This window comes from Chiloscyllium plagiosum, unplaced genomic scaffold, assembly GCF_037043375.1.
Source record: "Chiloscyllium plagiosum isolate Xiang-an unplaced genomic scaffold, Cpla_swu_hap1 HiC_scaffold_9, whole genome shotgun sequence".
NCBI lineage: Eukaryota > Metazoa > Chordata > Chondrichthyes > Orectolobiformes > Hemiscylliidae > Chiloscyllium > Chiloscyllium plagiosum.
The window spans coordinates 76918843-76934279 of record NW_028270147.1 but is presented as its reverse complement, the minus strand read 5'-3'; the positions used below and the strand labels follow the sequence as shown (position 1 = coordinate 76934279).

Below are 15437 nucleotides of genomic sequence, written 5' to 3'. Positions count from 1 at the left end.
CAGTGGTCAAGAACATTCAGCCTCCAATCTTTAGGTAAGGATCCTCCAAGATGCAGACTTCAAGATGCATAATAATGCAGAATCGCCAAACAGAAACTGATAGCTAAGTTCCGTACCCATGAAGACAGCCTCAACTGTGATCTTGGGTACATGTTGCACTACACGCGACCCCACCACACTGTTCGATATCTGTAAAATCCTCCTCCCTGTCCTGTTTTGCCACTATCACCTTGATGAATTGTGATAACCTTGCTACCCTAATTACAGTTTTGGATTACTTGTTACATTGGTTAGACCCTCAGCATGCGGTTCTTATACCTATCATGTTATTCCCTCCATTCAGTTTGTCTCCAGCACCACCTTATTTTTAATTTTTTGTAATTATCTCTCTGCTTCATTAATTGGATTATAGGTAATCCCTTTGCTGCTGACACTTTACTCACATCGTCCGACACTTTTCATCACCTGCCGAGACTTATTATTCAACTCTCCAATCACACTGTTTGTTTGATCTTTTGATCTCTCTGCCTATAAGTTCTGTATCTGTGTGCTTCTCTCTCACTTCATCTGATGAATAGGGCTACACACTTGCGATTTCAAATAAACCTGTTGGACTATAACCTGGCATAGTGTGACTTCTGACTTCTTCCACCCTATTCCAATACTGACATCTCCACATCATTGCAAATCTAGCTCTTTCATTGAAAATAACTGTTTGGGCAATCTCCAAATTAGCAAACTATACGAAATTATATGAGAGCATTGGGACTGTTATTGCTGATCAAATTTTACAAACTGATTCAGGTGTATAAAGGCATTCAGCCGTTATTGTTTAAAAGAGCGCAAGGAAAAAAACATGTTTTAACTTAGACAAGAGCAATGTTATATTTGCTGACTCAGCAAACACTAAAAACAAATGATTGCTTACAAAAGGAGTAGTATCGTCAGTGGAAACAAAACAGACTTGAATTTTCTGGTGCATAGGTGCATATTGATTTATGACCATAGAACATTACAGCGCAATACAAGCCATTTACTCCTCGCTGACCTGTGGAACCAATCTGAAGTCTATCTATCCTACACTATTTCATTTTCATCCATATGTTTATCCAATGACTAGTTATATGCCCTTAAACATAGAGAGTCTACTACTGTTGCAGGTAATGCATGCCACGCCCCTACTACTCTGAGTAAAGAAACTACCTCTGACATTTGTCCTATTTCTGCCCCTCAATTTACAGCAAGGTCCCCTCGTGCTAGCCATCACCAATTGAGGAAAAAGACTCTCACTGTCCACCCTATCTAACCCTGTGATTATCTTATAATGAGGTGATGGTGGCCAGAGCAAATCAGGGTTTTGTGGATATGGATCGGAACGTTTTCTTGAAGATGAAAGACATTTGTATGTAGGCCTCAGTAGAATATTGTTCAGTTTATATCTCCTGACATGTTGAGGCTCTGTAATATAAGCATTTGCAGGGATGACACACAAGATTAATGTCCAGGTTTAGCTAGAAAGGACAAGTGGGTCACAATTTTAGGTGGGGTAAAGTTAGAACTAATGATGGGAGATGGTTCTCTACTCCGCAAGGAAAGGACCTGCGGAAAAACATTATGCACCAACCACTAAATTTCTTCAAAGATAAGCCTGATTTCTTTTTGGCCAGAACAGAGATCACTTCATCGAAAATACAGCATAAGATTTATTAGGTTAGGCTGCTCTCCTAGAATATGATGCCATCAGGTAAAGGGCTCAAGAAAGGAATTGGTCAGGGGTTAGTTTTTTCATTCACCCTTACCAGCTGATGATGTAACTTTCAGGCATGATGAAGAGTATTTATATTGTAATACACGAGCTATTGCAGCTGTATGGGACAAGCCAAGTGGACCAGTTTTTTTTTTTGAATGATTCATGGTATGTGGGCATCTCTGGCAGGGCCAGCATTTCTTGCCCATCCATAATTGTACTTGAGATGATGGTGCCGAGCTGACCTCTTAAAAGTCTGCAGACTTCGGTTGAGGAACACCCACAGAACTGAATGGGAAAGAGTTCCAGGATTTTAAGGCAGTGATAATGAAGGGGCAGCAATATATTTCCAAGTCAGGATGATAAATGGCTTGGAGGCGAACTTGCAAGGAGGTGGCATTCCCTTGTATGTGCCGCCCTTGTCCTTCTAGATGGTAATGGTTTTGGATTTGGAAGATGCTGTTCAAAGAATCTACCCTTTTTTGTCATCATCAGCCATGATACTCTGGCTGACATTGAAATGCAGTCCAACTATTTCCAGAAGATTAACAGCAAGAACACAGTGGCACAGCGGTTAGCACTGCTGCCTCACAGCGCCAGAGACCCGGGTTTAATTCCCACATCAGGCAACAGTCTGTGTGGAGTTTGCACATTCTCCCCGTGTCTGCGTGGGTTTCCTCCGGGTGTTCCGGTTTCCTCCCACAGTCCAAAAATGTGCAGGTCAGGTGACTTGGCCACTACAGGTAAATTGCCTGTAGTGTTAGGTAGGGGAATGGGTCTGGGTGGGTTGCTCTTCAGAGGGTCAGTGTGGACTTGTTGGGCCGAAGGGCCTGTTTCCACACTAAGTAATCTAAACAGTAAAGAAAATCATGAACAGCAGGAATAAAAGAAGTCTCAATGCTTAAATATACAATTCAAATTTGAAAATGACTTGGCTTTTCTTGCTGCAAACTTCATTTATTTTCAGAATGATAAGGTATTGAAAAGCTGTGTGATGATACTGAAATCAATCCTAAAGGCTTGCCTATAAAAACCAGTTTAATTAGTCCTACTCACTTCTATAATTTGATTTTTTTTTGCTTTCCCTGTTATAATTCAGCTTAAAAGCAGTATCAGGAGCTACACACATGAAGGCAGTTTCAAATGCTGGCTGGAAATTAAATTGGCTTGATTCAGTGAAACGAGCTTAGACTCGGGAAATTACATTTGTTAGTCCAATGGATGGAAAAGCTTGAATCGGAATCAAATGCGTAAATTGCTTTTATTAACATGTCAGAGAAGACACAATCAAAACTCTTAATTTGATACAAAATTTGTTGAAACACAGAGATGTAGATATCCCATTTTAGACAATGTTCAGGCAAACAAAATTACAATGTAAAATTCTACACTTGTACAAGTAAGATTATGTTTTAATAATTATGATATCAAAAGTGCAAGAAACATCTGAACTCGCACAGCAAAAAAAAATCAAACGTACAAACCAAAGTAGCTGCAAAAAAGACTAAAGGGAATAGATTCACTTCCATCTGTCTGCTCTATTTGTCCCTTTAAGCCTTTTTTTTCTGATGAGCTAAATATATGCTTTTGCTCCCAATGACAGCAGCTGTGAATGTCCAAGACTTCACAGTATTATACCAGTCATTTTCACATCATATTCCAGTGCTGCTGCCAGCTCCCAGTCTGTCTTCCTTTGAGCCCCATTCTACAGCAGCAGCAATTCTTATTCAATCAATTCATATTTCCATAATCCACAACTCTGCTGCTCCTTCACCTCCCTAGGGTGGACTAACCCCTTTGCCCCAAACTATGGCCTACAACTGTTATTAAACAGTGCAACAATAACGAGATAAACAAAAGAGCCAGTGGTACAGAGGGTTGCTGCTGCCATATGCTAGCTAACTTAGAATTCTTCAACTACCGCAGTAGCCCAACAAAAACATGAAAAAAATAATCCTAATCATGAGCAAACTGAATAGGCCTTTTATGGTGTTGAGCCAGGGGCCAAGCCATCTGTACACAAATCCTCAGAACGTGTAATCTCATCCAAGGAATGCCTTCATTTATTTATTTCGCTGTTTTTTCCACCTTCCACCAGTTAAGCCTCCCCCACCAATTCCAGACAGACACACCAAAATCGTAAGCGTGAATTGATGTTACCTCATATGATGCTCCATGCCTCACCTATAAAGAAAACAGTCTTCACACTTAACGAGATATTGAAGCAGCGTTGAGCCTATGTTCACCTGGGTGATCCAGCTGAGACAGTGGTGACGGTGAGCCTCAGCCAAGTTTACAGACTCCCAACAAGTTGATTGTGACAAATGCAGATTATTATCAACTTTTCAATGAATGCTTAGAAGGAAAGCAGCAGTGTTGGTCAAGAGCTTGTAATTTTGCTGAGCTGAGTGTGAAACTAAAGGGCAAGATGCAAGACTGTTTTCAACAAACCGTTTGTAAATACTTGGTCGAACATCATTCAGCAAATTAAATGCACGTCTTTTTTTTTCATTTTCTGTCAAATGACAGTGCCAAGGTGGGCACCGAGAAGGCACACTCAGTGAACAGCCTGCCATTGCTCTGAGTAAGCTACTGAGGGCTTTTTAAGGGCAATACAGCTGTCGCCAAAAATGAGCAGAAAGGAAGAAAAGAGACCATTTAAAATGCAGGTTGGAAAAAAAAGCTCAGTGCAAGGCCCTTAGTGTGAAACAATATGCAATTGCTGCAATTATCATTCAACATGCAAGTACAGTGGAAGTGTATCGATGAGGCTGACAGAAAATGTGTCCAAGGATGAGGCAGCTTAGGTCACGTGAGCATGGAAACAAACCTGGCAAAGGAATTCAGAAACATAGCTTCTGGACTGCACAGATAGATTGTGTTTAGTTTCTAGCACAGAATCAAACATGTTAGATCGCCTCACTTTAGAAACGAGGAGTGTTTTTTTCCAAATGACAATCTGCTGCAATTTAGTTGCAACTCCAGAGGTTATAAGCAATTAAACAGACTGGGAGGTGTGGAATGTAATACAATACCTGCCATGCAAAATTGCTGAAACCGTGCATATAATTGTTGCATGGTTACTTAGAAAATGTAATACCCCAACAATCATTATTCTGCTGTGTACAAATTAGAATCATGCGAGCCTTTTGTATATTTGGAGTTTTCATTTTTAAATTACAATTACAAGGATCCGCAGCCACAGAGAGGCGAAGGGACAGTCATGAAGGAACAGGAAGAGGGTCTTGGAGGGTGTTCAGTAGGAGGAGTTGGGGCATTGGAGGATGTGATTTGTGGAGGGCAAGGGCCATTGACAGGCATGGAGGGTGGGGAAGGAAACATCTAAAACTCAACCACACAAGTCTTTGCTTATGTTCACGTCTCTGACCTTGTGTGCTGCCTCTAAGTTCAGTACCAGCTCTTTCGAAAATCCCTGTTGAAACCTCTGCCCACCTACAGCAACAGTCCTGCTGTGGATGAGGAACTACATGACACCCTATCTTACTACAAGGCATTATTCTTCACTTCTTCAGTGTTGGATATGGTTGACCATGCCATTCTCTTGAAAACTGCCACAGAACTCAGTTGAACTTACTGCCAGTGGTCCCAACTCCCACAACTCTTTCGGCAGACAGTACATCATACCTTGCTCTCAAACTGTCACAGAGCTGTTTAGGGATGAATCCCCAGCCCAGTGAACAGCTTCACGTGCATGCTACATCTTTGTCATTTTCTAAAAGTGAGGATTCAGTTCCTCCTTTCAGTACGCTAACTGTTGGTTCCCTCTGACAGCTGCTTGCCTAGATCCTCAAGCTACAGGGATACCAGTTCATTCAATCATAAATATATCAACAATTCCTTCAACTGATTAGCAAGTGAAAAAAACAGACAGTGATTTCATCCTCTGGCCTAAGTGCTACTTCCCTGCCACTCAGGCTGAAGCAGCGCTTGTGAAAGATCATCAACCTGCCTAGTTTCAAATCCCAAGACATCACTTCACCTGAGAACAAACATTCACCTATGGTTAAAACTTAGAATACTTTTCACAGCAAACTGTTATGACATAGGATAAACCCTCCTGCTTAATTTAAATCAGCAACACAGAAATGATTTATCCCATGCAGTAATTTGTGAAAATTTGAGAGGCCGAAAACTATTTAAAGTAAAGTATTTATTTCTTATAAATATAACACAGAATAATTAACAACTATTTACAACTCTTTCCTCGAACCTATCTTTTACTCTCCCTTCTATAATACCAGTCTGATTAAACCCAGACTGGTTCGAGTTTCCCCCACCCCCCCAAGAGAGTAAGATTTACTGAAAAATTCAAATTTCAAAACCAGCCAGCTGTCCAAACTTCCGTTTGCAGATTTGCTCTCCAGGTCAGTGTCAATGTCACTCTCTGTGCAAATACCTTCTCTAGACAGGTACCTCTCAGACAGTTCTGACTAGCAGTCTACATCTGTTGGTTTTGTGGCAATTCTCTTCTCAAGTGTTCAATTCTCCCTGGTTTTGGACCCCCAAAGCATCAGATTGTGTCACTGGCTTTAAGATTGCCTATATACTCAATTCAAACTTGATTGGAGCTTGGTATTTTTGGGGGGTATTATTTAAACAGATTGGCCCAACTCAAATCTGTTTTTTTATCTCCAGCCAACCAGCTACCCTGGTTACCCCAGTAGCTGGACTACATGTTACATTGTATCTTGTTGAGAACACTTGGTGCTTTAAGGTAGTTCTGCGAGCTTTTAACTTTCTTAAAGGTACAGTACACCCACATCTTCACAATAAAACCTATTCAGCATCTTGTTCCTATCGCAAAGGTTTATTTGTTTACTTCACATTTCAAAACTTGCAAAAAAATCAAATGGATTGATTGATTTCAAGTGTGTGGTCATATCCCCAATCTTGGGGTGGTTTCGATGTTAAATACAACATTAACATGTGAGGTTACGTGGTTGGAAAAGCAGAAGCTGAAAATAATATCGGAATGTTAGATATTTCTGAAATGTTGCTGAATAATACAGGTTCCTCGCAGGAATGCCTTGAAAAAAAAACAGGAAAGGATGACATTTCCGTGATGTTCATTATGTGGAAAGAAGCACTGCTGAAGAGTTTTACAGGTCCATTGTCAGGAAGCTGGCTAAAAGGGGAACAAAAGTGCTGTCCAAGGTCTTGAGGCCACTTTCGAATGGTTTTGAATGAGAGATTTGGGCGGGGGTGGGGGGTTGGGCAGGATGAGAGAGAATGAGAGATGGAGAGCAAGAGAGAAAGTGAGAGAGAGAGAATGAACAAGAAGGGGAGAGAGAGAATGATTGAGATGGAGAAGGAGAGAGAACGAACGAGTGTGAGAGAGATAGAGAGAATGAGAGGGAAACAGAATGGGGGAAGAGAATGACAGCGTGCAAGAGGGAGAGAAAGAGAGAGAGAGAGACAGACAGACAGATACTGTCTCTGAACAGAGGTGGTGCAGGCAGAGACAGGTGGCTAACTGAATACAAAGCAGAACAACAGCGACATCATTGCACTGTTAAAATTACAATTGTGATTTCACCTCATAAAAAGCTTGAACACGGCATAGCAAATAGGGATACCAAAAGACCTCAAAAGATGGCATTAAAGTGGTAATTTTTCCTTTGTAAAAATGAATTCTGTGGACCCCAGGAAGCCAACTGGACTTTGGAACAACAAGAGCAATGAGGGTGTGCAGGAAGTGCAGTCAGAACATAGCCTCCAGCACAAAATGAGGTTCACTGTGCTGGCATTGATAGCAATACCGAAAAAAAACAGAAAAAAACACAAGCAGAAGCTTGCTCATAACTAAAAACCTGCTGCAGACTTTTGCTTCCCTAAACGGTTTGAATCTTCCTCCATTAAATGTGATAAAGAAATCATTTGACTGCTTGCACAGACAATATTAATTACACTTCACAGTGTTGTTTAGGCCAACATACAATAATATTGCACCTTTATTTCCAAGTTGTTGTTATCTGTATCAACGGCTCATGTTGGGGCACGTTGCAACTGGCATCAACACACTTTCTAAAAGTGACCTTTCTTCATATATTCAGGTCTAAAGTGTAAGCAATGGTGGGTTATTTAATGCAAATATTGACCTTATCAACAAGAATACAAAAAGATAAAATATTTTTTGAATGATTTGAAGGATATAAAACTCCTGACAATATATGTTTCCATGTTAACCTGTACTCGTATTTCAGTGTTTGAAATATAAGGCACTCTGATAGCCCACAAAGTACCCATGAGAAAACACTCTTCAGTGTCAACCAATTAAGGAAAACAGTGGCCTGGCAGGAGCCGGAGGACTCTCAGAGGAACTGCTTTTCCAATCACCGGCTGCGTCTCTCCATACTTAATACTGCCAAGCTCACTCGTGAGGGGTGGAGGGATTTGTAAAGAGTGTCCAAGCAAGGATACTCAAGGCAATCTGCAAAGGGATGGAGGAGATGGTGGGGGGGGAGAGGAGAGAGAGAGAGAGAGAGAGACTGCAAGATATGGAAGAGAGATAGTGTAAGAGGAAAGAGGGGGAGAGGAGGCTGCAAAACAGCCGGAACACATTTTAACCAGTCTAATGAATACTCAGCTAAGTAAGATTCAGGAAACTTGAAATCTTTGAAAAATGAATGTAGGCTGCATAAGTTCAAGAAAAATATGTTGGTTGCTATTGTAATGTAACGTGTGCCAACTGTTAAATTCAAATCCAAGATTGAGATCTGAGATGCAGTAAGGAAGGTAAGAATGGGGTGGCTGGTTAAAACCTACCAGCATTGAGCATTTGTAATGGAAATGCATTAGATGTGGTCTCTCTAGTTTTTGCAAAGGTGTGTGTTTACAATGGTTTCTTGTGTGTAGATGTGCATCAGTTATTTTGAAAAACTTTTATGATGCCAACTTGTGAGCGTGTGATCTTGTGCCAATTTAAATACTGCTGTTTTGGGAAAATTAACACTTTTCTTATACTTTGAGGTTTTAAGCTTAATGGAGGGGGAATGATTATTGATGACAGCGATGAGTTCTTCTAATCCTGCTTCTGTGCCCCATTTGGCAACATAAATGCAGAACATAATGTTACTACCCCACTCCAACTAACGAATAATGGAGTTATTGAGAATGAAAAAGAAGCCCTTGAAAAGCAAATTTTTGATTCTTGGGAACTACAAGTAGCCCTTGAGTAAATGTCACATGCCCTCAAAAATAACATGTTGATGCCTATTTTATCTGTAAATGATGTTCAGGCAGCACCCCAGTTAAACCATTTTGGTAGTGTACCATAAGGGCATAAGACATACAAGCAGAAGTAGATCAGCCAGCCATTGAGTCTGCTCTCATTCAAAGAGATCATGGCCGAGTCAACAATCCTCATCTCCACTTTCCTGCTTTTCCCATAACCCATGATTCCTCCACGGATGAAAAATCTGTCCATTTCAGCCTTGAAGATACTTCAGGATTCGGCCTCTACAGCTCTGTTCAGTAAAGAATTCCAGAGATCCATTTCCCTTAGAGAAAAGAAACTTTTCCTCATCTCTGTCTTAAATGTGCAACCCCTTATTCTGAAATGATGCTCTCCAGTCCTAGACTCTCCCACAAGTTGAAACAACATTTCCTGATTTACCCTATCAAGACCCCAAGTAATCTTGTTGTTTCATTAAGGTTGTCTCTCATTCCTAAATGACTCAACCTCTTCACATAAGACAGTCCCTCTATACCTGGTGTCAGCCTACTGAACATTCTGCATTGGTAGTGTATCATTCCATAGGTAAGAGGTCCAAAACTGTTCACAATATTCCAGTGCAGTCACAGACCAGTGCTTACATAGTTTTACAAAACCTCCCTATTTGTATACTCCAATCCCTTTGAAATAAAGGCCAATATTCCACTTGCCTTCCTTATTATCTGCTGAACTTGGATACTAGAATGTTTGTGTTTCGCGGATGAGGACCCCTCAAATCCATCTGTTCTGTAGCTTTCTTCAGACTTTCTCCATTTAAATAACCTTCAGCTCCTTCATTCTTCCTGCCAAAGTGTATAACCTTGCATTTCTTCACATTATATTCCATCTGCCAAGTTTTGTCCACTTGCTTAACATGTCTCTATCACTCCATAGATGCTGTGTGTTATTCTCACCACTCACCTTCCTATCTATGTTTGTGTCATCTGCAAACTTGGCTATTGAATATTCACTTTCACCATCTAAGCCATTAATTTATATTGTACATAATCCCTATATACAAAATCATTGTACATATCTAGAAGTTTCTTCAATGAGTAATTTAAAAGATTAGACGAATGTTAACATTCATCTATATGTAATTGAAATGCGAATAGTTGGACATTATAATCCAGTTATGGAAAATACTCTGATCAGGTCAAATCTCCAGTGTGGTCTAGAGTTCTGGGCACATCTCCGGAAAGTTATGTTGGCCTTGGAGTGGATGCAGAAGAGTTTCATATATTGGAGTTATATTTTGAGAAAATGTTGCCCAGATTGTGCTTGTCTTCCCTCAAGTACAGAAGGGTAAAGGGTAAACCAACTGAGATGATGATAATGATGATGATGATGTCTGAAAGGAATTGATAGGACAGATACAGAAAAGCTATTTTCTCTGATGAGAAGTCCAAAACAAGGGACCCCAACCTTCAAATAAAATCTAGGTCCAAGATTGGTGTCAACAAGCACTTGATACAAAGGGTAGTGGTTAATCTGGAACATTTTCCATCAAGAAGCTGTTGATCTTAAAACAAAGATCCATTGATTTTTGAGAGGCAACCTTGGGTGACAGGCGTGACCTATTCCTGTTCCTTACCCAACATCACCAGTTAATACGAGCTATCCAACTGGGAGGAGCAAGTTAACTGTTGCTGTTTCAACTAATAATATTTGGTGTATTTAGAATGACAAAGCAACTTACTGCAATGAGATTGACTGAATTACATTTTGAAGAGCATTATAATTTGTCTTCCAAGCTCAGCAATTACATTTTTTTTTCTGATCAGGAACCACCTTCATATGGAGATAAAATAAGGTGCTGAGAAGAACAACAGAATTCCAAGACTCAAATAAATATTAAAATAAGTGACCTATCATTAATCAAGTATAATGTTGCCTGTACTGCAATTGCTTCAGGTTATTTCGAGGAGGTCTGCTCATTGACTTCATTCATCCCTATCTTGTCACAGGAAACCGTATTAAATTAAAACAAAAAGTTAATCATGTTTCAAACCTGGTCTCTGAAATCCTTTGGGAACTTCCACACAACCACTGGATCTGTAAATAATTGACAGATAGTATAAATCAGCTGTGAAGGAATAAAGCATTTCAGTCAGAGCACATTAATATTCAAACAGCAGCCAGTTTTAACTTCTCAGGCAAGAACTGAAGCAGCCGTCCAAAAATCACTGTGCAAGGTTTCTGAATTCCTACTGACATTACACCAATATCTGTACATTTGTATTTTTTATTCATATTGCTTTACATGTTTTGCTGAAACAAGGAGACTTTGTTTGTCAATTTAGAGCTAATTTATTTAATCACAAAATATCAATGACCAATAAACCACTAATTTTACCCTCATTAACCTACAGGGCTGGATTTAACCAACCAGTGTTTACTGAGTGCAGCAATGCTTTTAAAAGAACAAGGTCCAGTCTAGAAATCACATTAACCAAATTAAAATTAGCACATAGTTAAAAGTTACATTAAGAAATTTATCGTGTTTCATTTAGTGTTTATCTCTCACATGAAAACTCTCCTTTCTTGGCATGGAATCAAAAAAGAGAAAAGTTGACATTACCAGCAGCTTCTGTACTATAAGTAGCCAAGATGCATAAAACACAGCCAAGACCACTTTTATATACACACTGTTCCAATTTTATTAAATTCACTCTCTGGGATTAACAAACTGGTTCACATGTAATGTAGACACTGGAAAAACTGTAAATTGTTGTGAGGATCATGTTGGATATGGAGTAATCTGTAACCAAAGATGAGCTTGTACTATTTCACTCAAGGCAATCTTGCCTTGTATTTTTTGTGTGTATGCTTGGCTCCATGAAGAAAAGAAAGGTGTTACTTTATGAGGCCAGACACATACCATGGCCTTGAACCAACAGGCCCCATGATATCCTGTAAACCACTGTAGTCAATGGTTTATGGGACTACATTTACAGCTCAGGGCAAACTCCAAACATATGCAAGGGTATTGCAAAATCAGTGGATATCAATTTGCACACAACTGAAAACAGTTTCCATAAACTGGAAGATCCAAGTTAAATTAGTGTGTAAATACTGATGCATAAATCCAGCACTGCTCCTGAGAATTTGCTTCTTGCTCATGTTCAACAAATTTACAGGTCGAAAAAAAATTCTAGAGCAAATTTTAAACAGAGCCAGAAACACTTACTTCAATCAGGCAGTTGCAGAACTGTACTGGTTAAATGTATAACCAGAGCTTAAAGCAACACTGTAACCACATTATTCCATTCAATCGACAAATATTTAGTAAAAATCAGTGCATAAATAAAACAAAGCACTCATTAGCCTGAGAACACCATTGCCAAGTTAACTCATCAACACAGAATAAACAAGGAACCAGAAAAGGTAAATCGCTGTTCTCATGTATTCCAGTTAAAAAAAAACAAGAATTAGCCTTATTGCCAATTCTACAAGAAACTACATAAATAGTGCAATTTACATCGATTAGGTATTACCACATGTCTTGCTATATTTTCTTTTGTTAGTGGTAAATTTGAACTCTCAAAATTTAACTTCCTTCATCTGATTGTTGTACCCAAGACTTCTAAGGGACGAAAATGCTTTTTACAAATAAAGAAGTTTGTACCGAAAAAAGCTACAGTTGTCCACTGATTGAGGTAAGTAACAAGAGAACCATTAGAATAAATGAAGGCATACACACTTAAATTACTATTTTAATCTACTTAGGCAACTAAGCAACTGTACCAACATCAAGACATTTGCATCTTGCCTTTCAATTATCATACACTTGTATGATAATTTTACATATTCAGAATGCAAGAATTGTCTACCACATAGCCAGCTTGGGAAGACAGGGGAGCTAGACTCAGGAATACAAATTGATCTTTACTTTAAGAGCTGCTTTAAATCTGCAAGGCAAAGAGAGAAGGAGAAATGGATTTGTACACAAAAACTAAATGACTCTTTTACTCCCCTTGTCCCTGCTTCTCGGAATTATTATGCAATATAATGTCCAGTAGAAAAGCAAATTGGGCAACAACCATGCACTGAGACTACAAATGCATCTACGGACATCTCGACTGCTGAGAAGAACAAGTCAATAAGTAAATAATTGTGGACTCAACTGATGACACCTCAAGAACACTCAGGAGTTTTGAATTATGTAACCTTTATTCTCATGGTCTGTAACAGACACTCATACTTTTAAAGGTATCGCCTGTGATTGCGATTATTCCATGACACACTTATCTCTATTTTTCTCATGGAATTATTAAGTAATAAAATTCCTTTCTTTCACAAGGAAAACTGGCCCCTTCATTCTTTGGTGAACTATGCTTTGAATCATGTATGATAGATGTGTGATACAAATATTTGTTATGACTGACTATATCACTCTTCTTTTAAGAACTCCAATTTGGATAGTCTATTTGTATATGCAAACTTCAAGTGTGTATGTGTATATGTATGTGAGCGCGCACAAGTGAGAGAAAGGGTAAGAAAGTGAGACAGAAAATGGATCCAGCATTGCTCCTGAGAATCTGCCTCTTGCTCATGTTCAACAAATTTACAGGTCGAAAAAAATTCGAGGGCGAACTTTAAACAGAACCAGAAAGACTTATTTTAATCAAGCATACTTTATTATTTCACTTTGGCTGGTTTTAAGTATGGGAAAGTTGACTTCTTTCCTTGCTAAACTTAAAAGAAAATATATTATTTTATGATTACAGTAGATAATCTATTGAACACTCAGAATTAGCTAGTGTAGATGGATTTTTTTAAAATCCTGTTGAAATCAGATGAAAAGGGGGAGTCATGAGACACTCCTCACGTGGTCCTGGTGGATTCATTTATGTATAGGATGTATTCTACACCCTAAGATTCAGATGCATCAGTTTCAGACCACTTAAACAACTACACATATAGCCATCAAATATCACAATTCAAATTCTTGGTCAAGCTTCAGTTATGCCACATGTATATAAACTAATCAATAAATTATATTCTTTGTAGTGGACACAATGTACAGATACATCCATGATATATCTCTCTGCTTTGTACTCTTGAAGGGGATGAGAAGCTGGAAAATCAGAATGCAGAGTGCACATAAAGTGTCCGCGTTGAACATATCCAAGTAAAAATTAAACCACTGGTGTTATTTAGTGCTTTACTGTACAGTGGTACCAATGAGTCAGATGTTAAACTGGATCATTTATCTAATTAAAAGGGTACTTCCAGTTCATTTCTCCACACGCTTCAAAGTGAAGTTGGTATAATTATAAATAAATGATTGCAAATTGACACTGGTCATAGACTACAACTCAAGAACTAGAATTGCTAAGTTGTTGATGTTGACAGTTTAAGAAACCTGGTTAATTGCACAGAGTTTTATTTCAACACCCAAGGGTTAAAATGCAGTGCCAGAATGTGCTAAGTGTGAAGTTTAAATGTACTGTAAAAGACCTATAATTTCAAACACTCATGGAAAATATTACTCTTGCAGTCTGAAGTAGAAGCTATGTATAATTGCTAACACTGTATAACAGATATAAAGTCACTCCATTGAGGCTTAAAAAAAAAATTATTGGAAAAGGAATATCTATGATTGAAGAGCAGTATAAAACTGTACCCTAACAATGTTGTCAACAAACAATGTACAGATCTTCAGACATTTGCTTTAAAAAGATTAAAGCAAAACAATTTTTTTTAATACAAAGGCAACCCAATTTTAGAGCTACAAAACAAGGAAATACTACAGATTGAAAATAACTGTATTTCTCAAACATCTCAATGGACATCACCATTAATTGGTAGTGCAATCAATGCTGCTGGTATATCAGCAAACCAGCTTTTGCAATCCAATTTATCACAGTGGGACTTTGCACGGAGCAAGTCCTACAAACATCATTGTAATGAATAACCAGCTAATTTGTAATTTTTATATTAAGCTCTGTACTTTGGGATATCGTAATGACATGACAAAGAGCTTGTGAATACATGTGCATTCTTGAACTTGCTTTTAATGTAATATGAGGGAAGAATGTTGCCCAGGATACCAGAATGACTCTGGGAAGAAAAAAAACAAGCAGAAAAGCAGATGGTTTAGCATCTCATTAGAATTATGGCACCTCCAGCAATACAACTCGTGCCATACTGAGGGACTGTGAGTCAAGCAGATTTTGCACTGAAATCCTGGAGTGTGGCTTGAACCCACAACTTTCTTAATTCAAGAGACAGAAGTGCTTCTAACTGAACAAATTGACACTTTAGATTAAGATGGCTGATACTTGACTGTAGCTCATAAATTGATTACCTTAAGTCCCCACAGTGGGAATGCCTTGCAGCACAACTGACTTGTCAAATGATGTTTTACTGTGATCAGCTTCATAGCTAATTTATCTAGGTGAGACTTTTTCTTTTAATCAAATGCAGCATGCTCATTGTGTGAAGGCAGAA

General features: G+C 38.8%; 1 protein-coding gene across 3 annotated transcripts in view; it reads right to left on the bottom strand.

Annotated features, from left to right (window-relative positions):
• Nucleotides 1–15437, bottom strand: part of dennd1b (DENN/MADD domain containing 1B) — a 300341-nt gene that overhangs the window by 189605 nt on the left and 95299 nt on the right. For all 3 annotated transcript variants that reach the window (XM_043699790.2, XM_087990846.1, XM_087990847.1), the window contains exon 3: nt 10993–11036. In XM_043699790.2, the coding sequence (XP_043555725.2) occupies nt 10993–11036 (44 nt within the window). The remainder of the gene's footprint in view (nt 1–10992; nt 11037–15437) is intronic.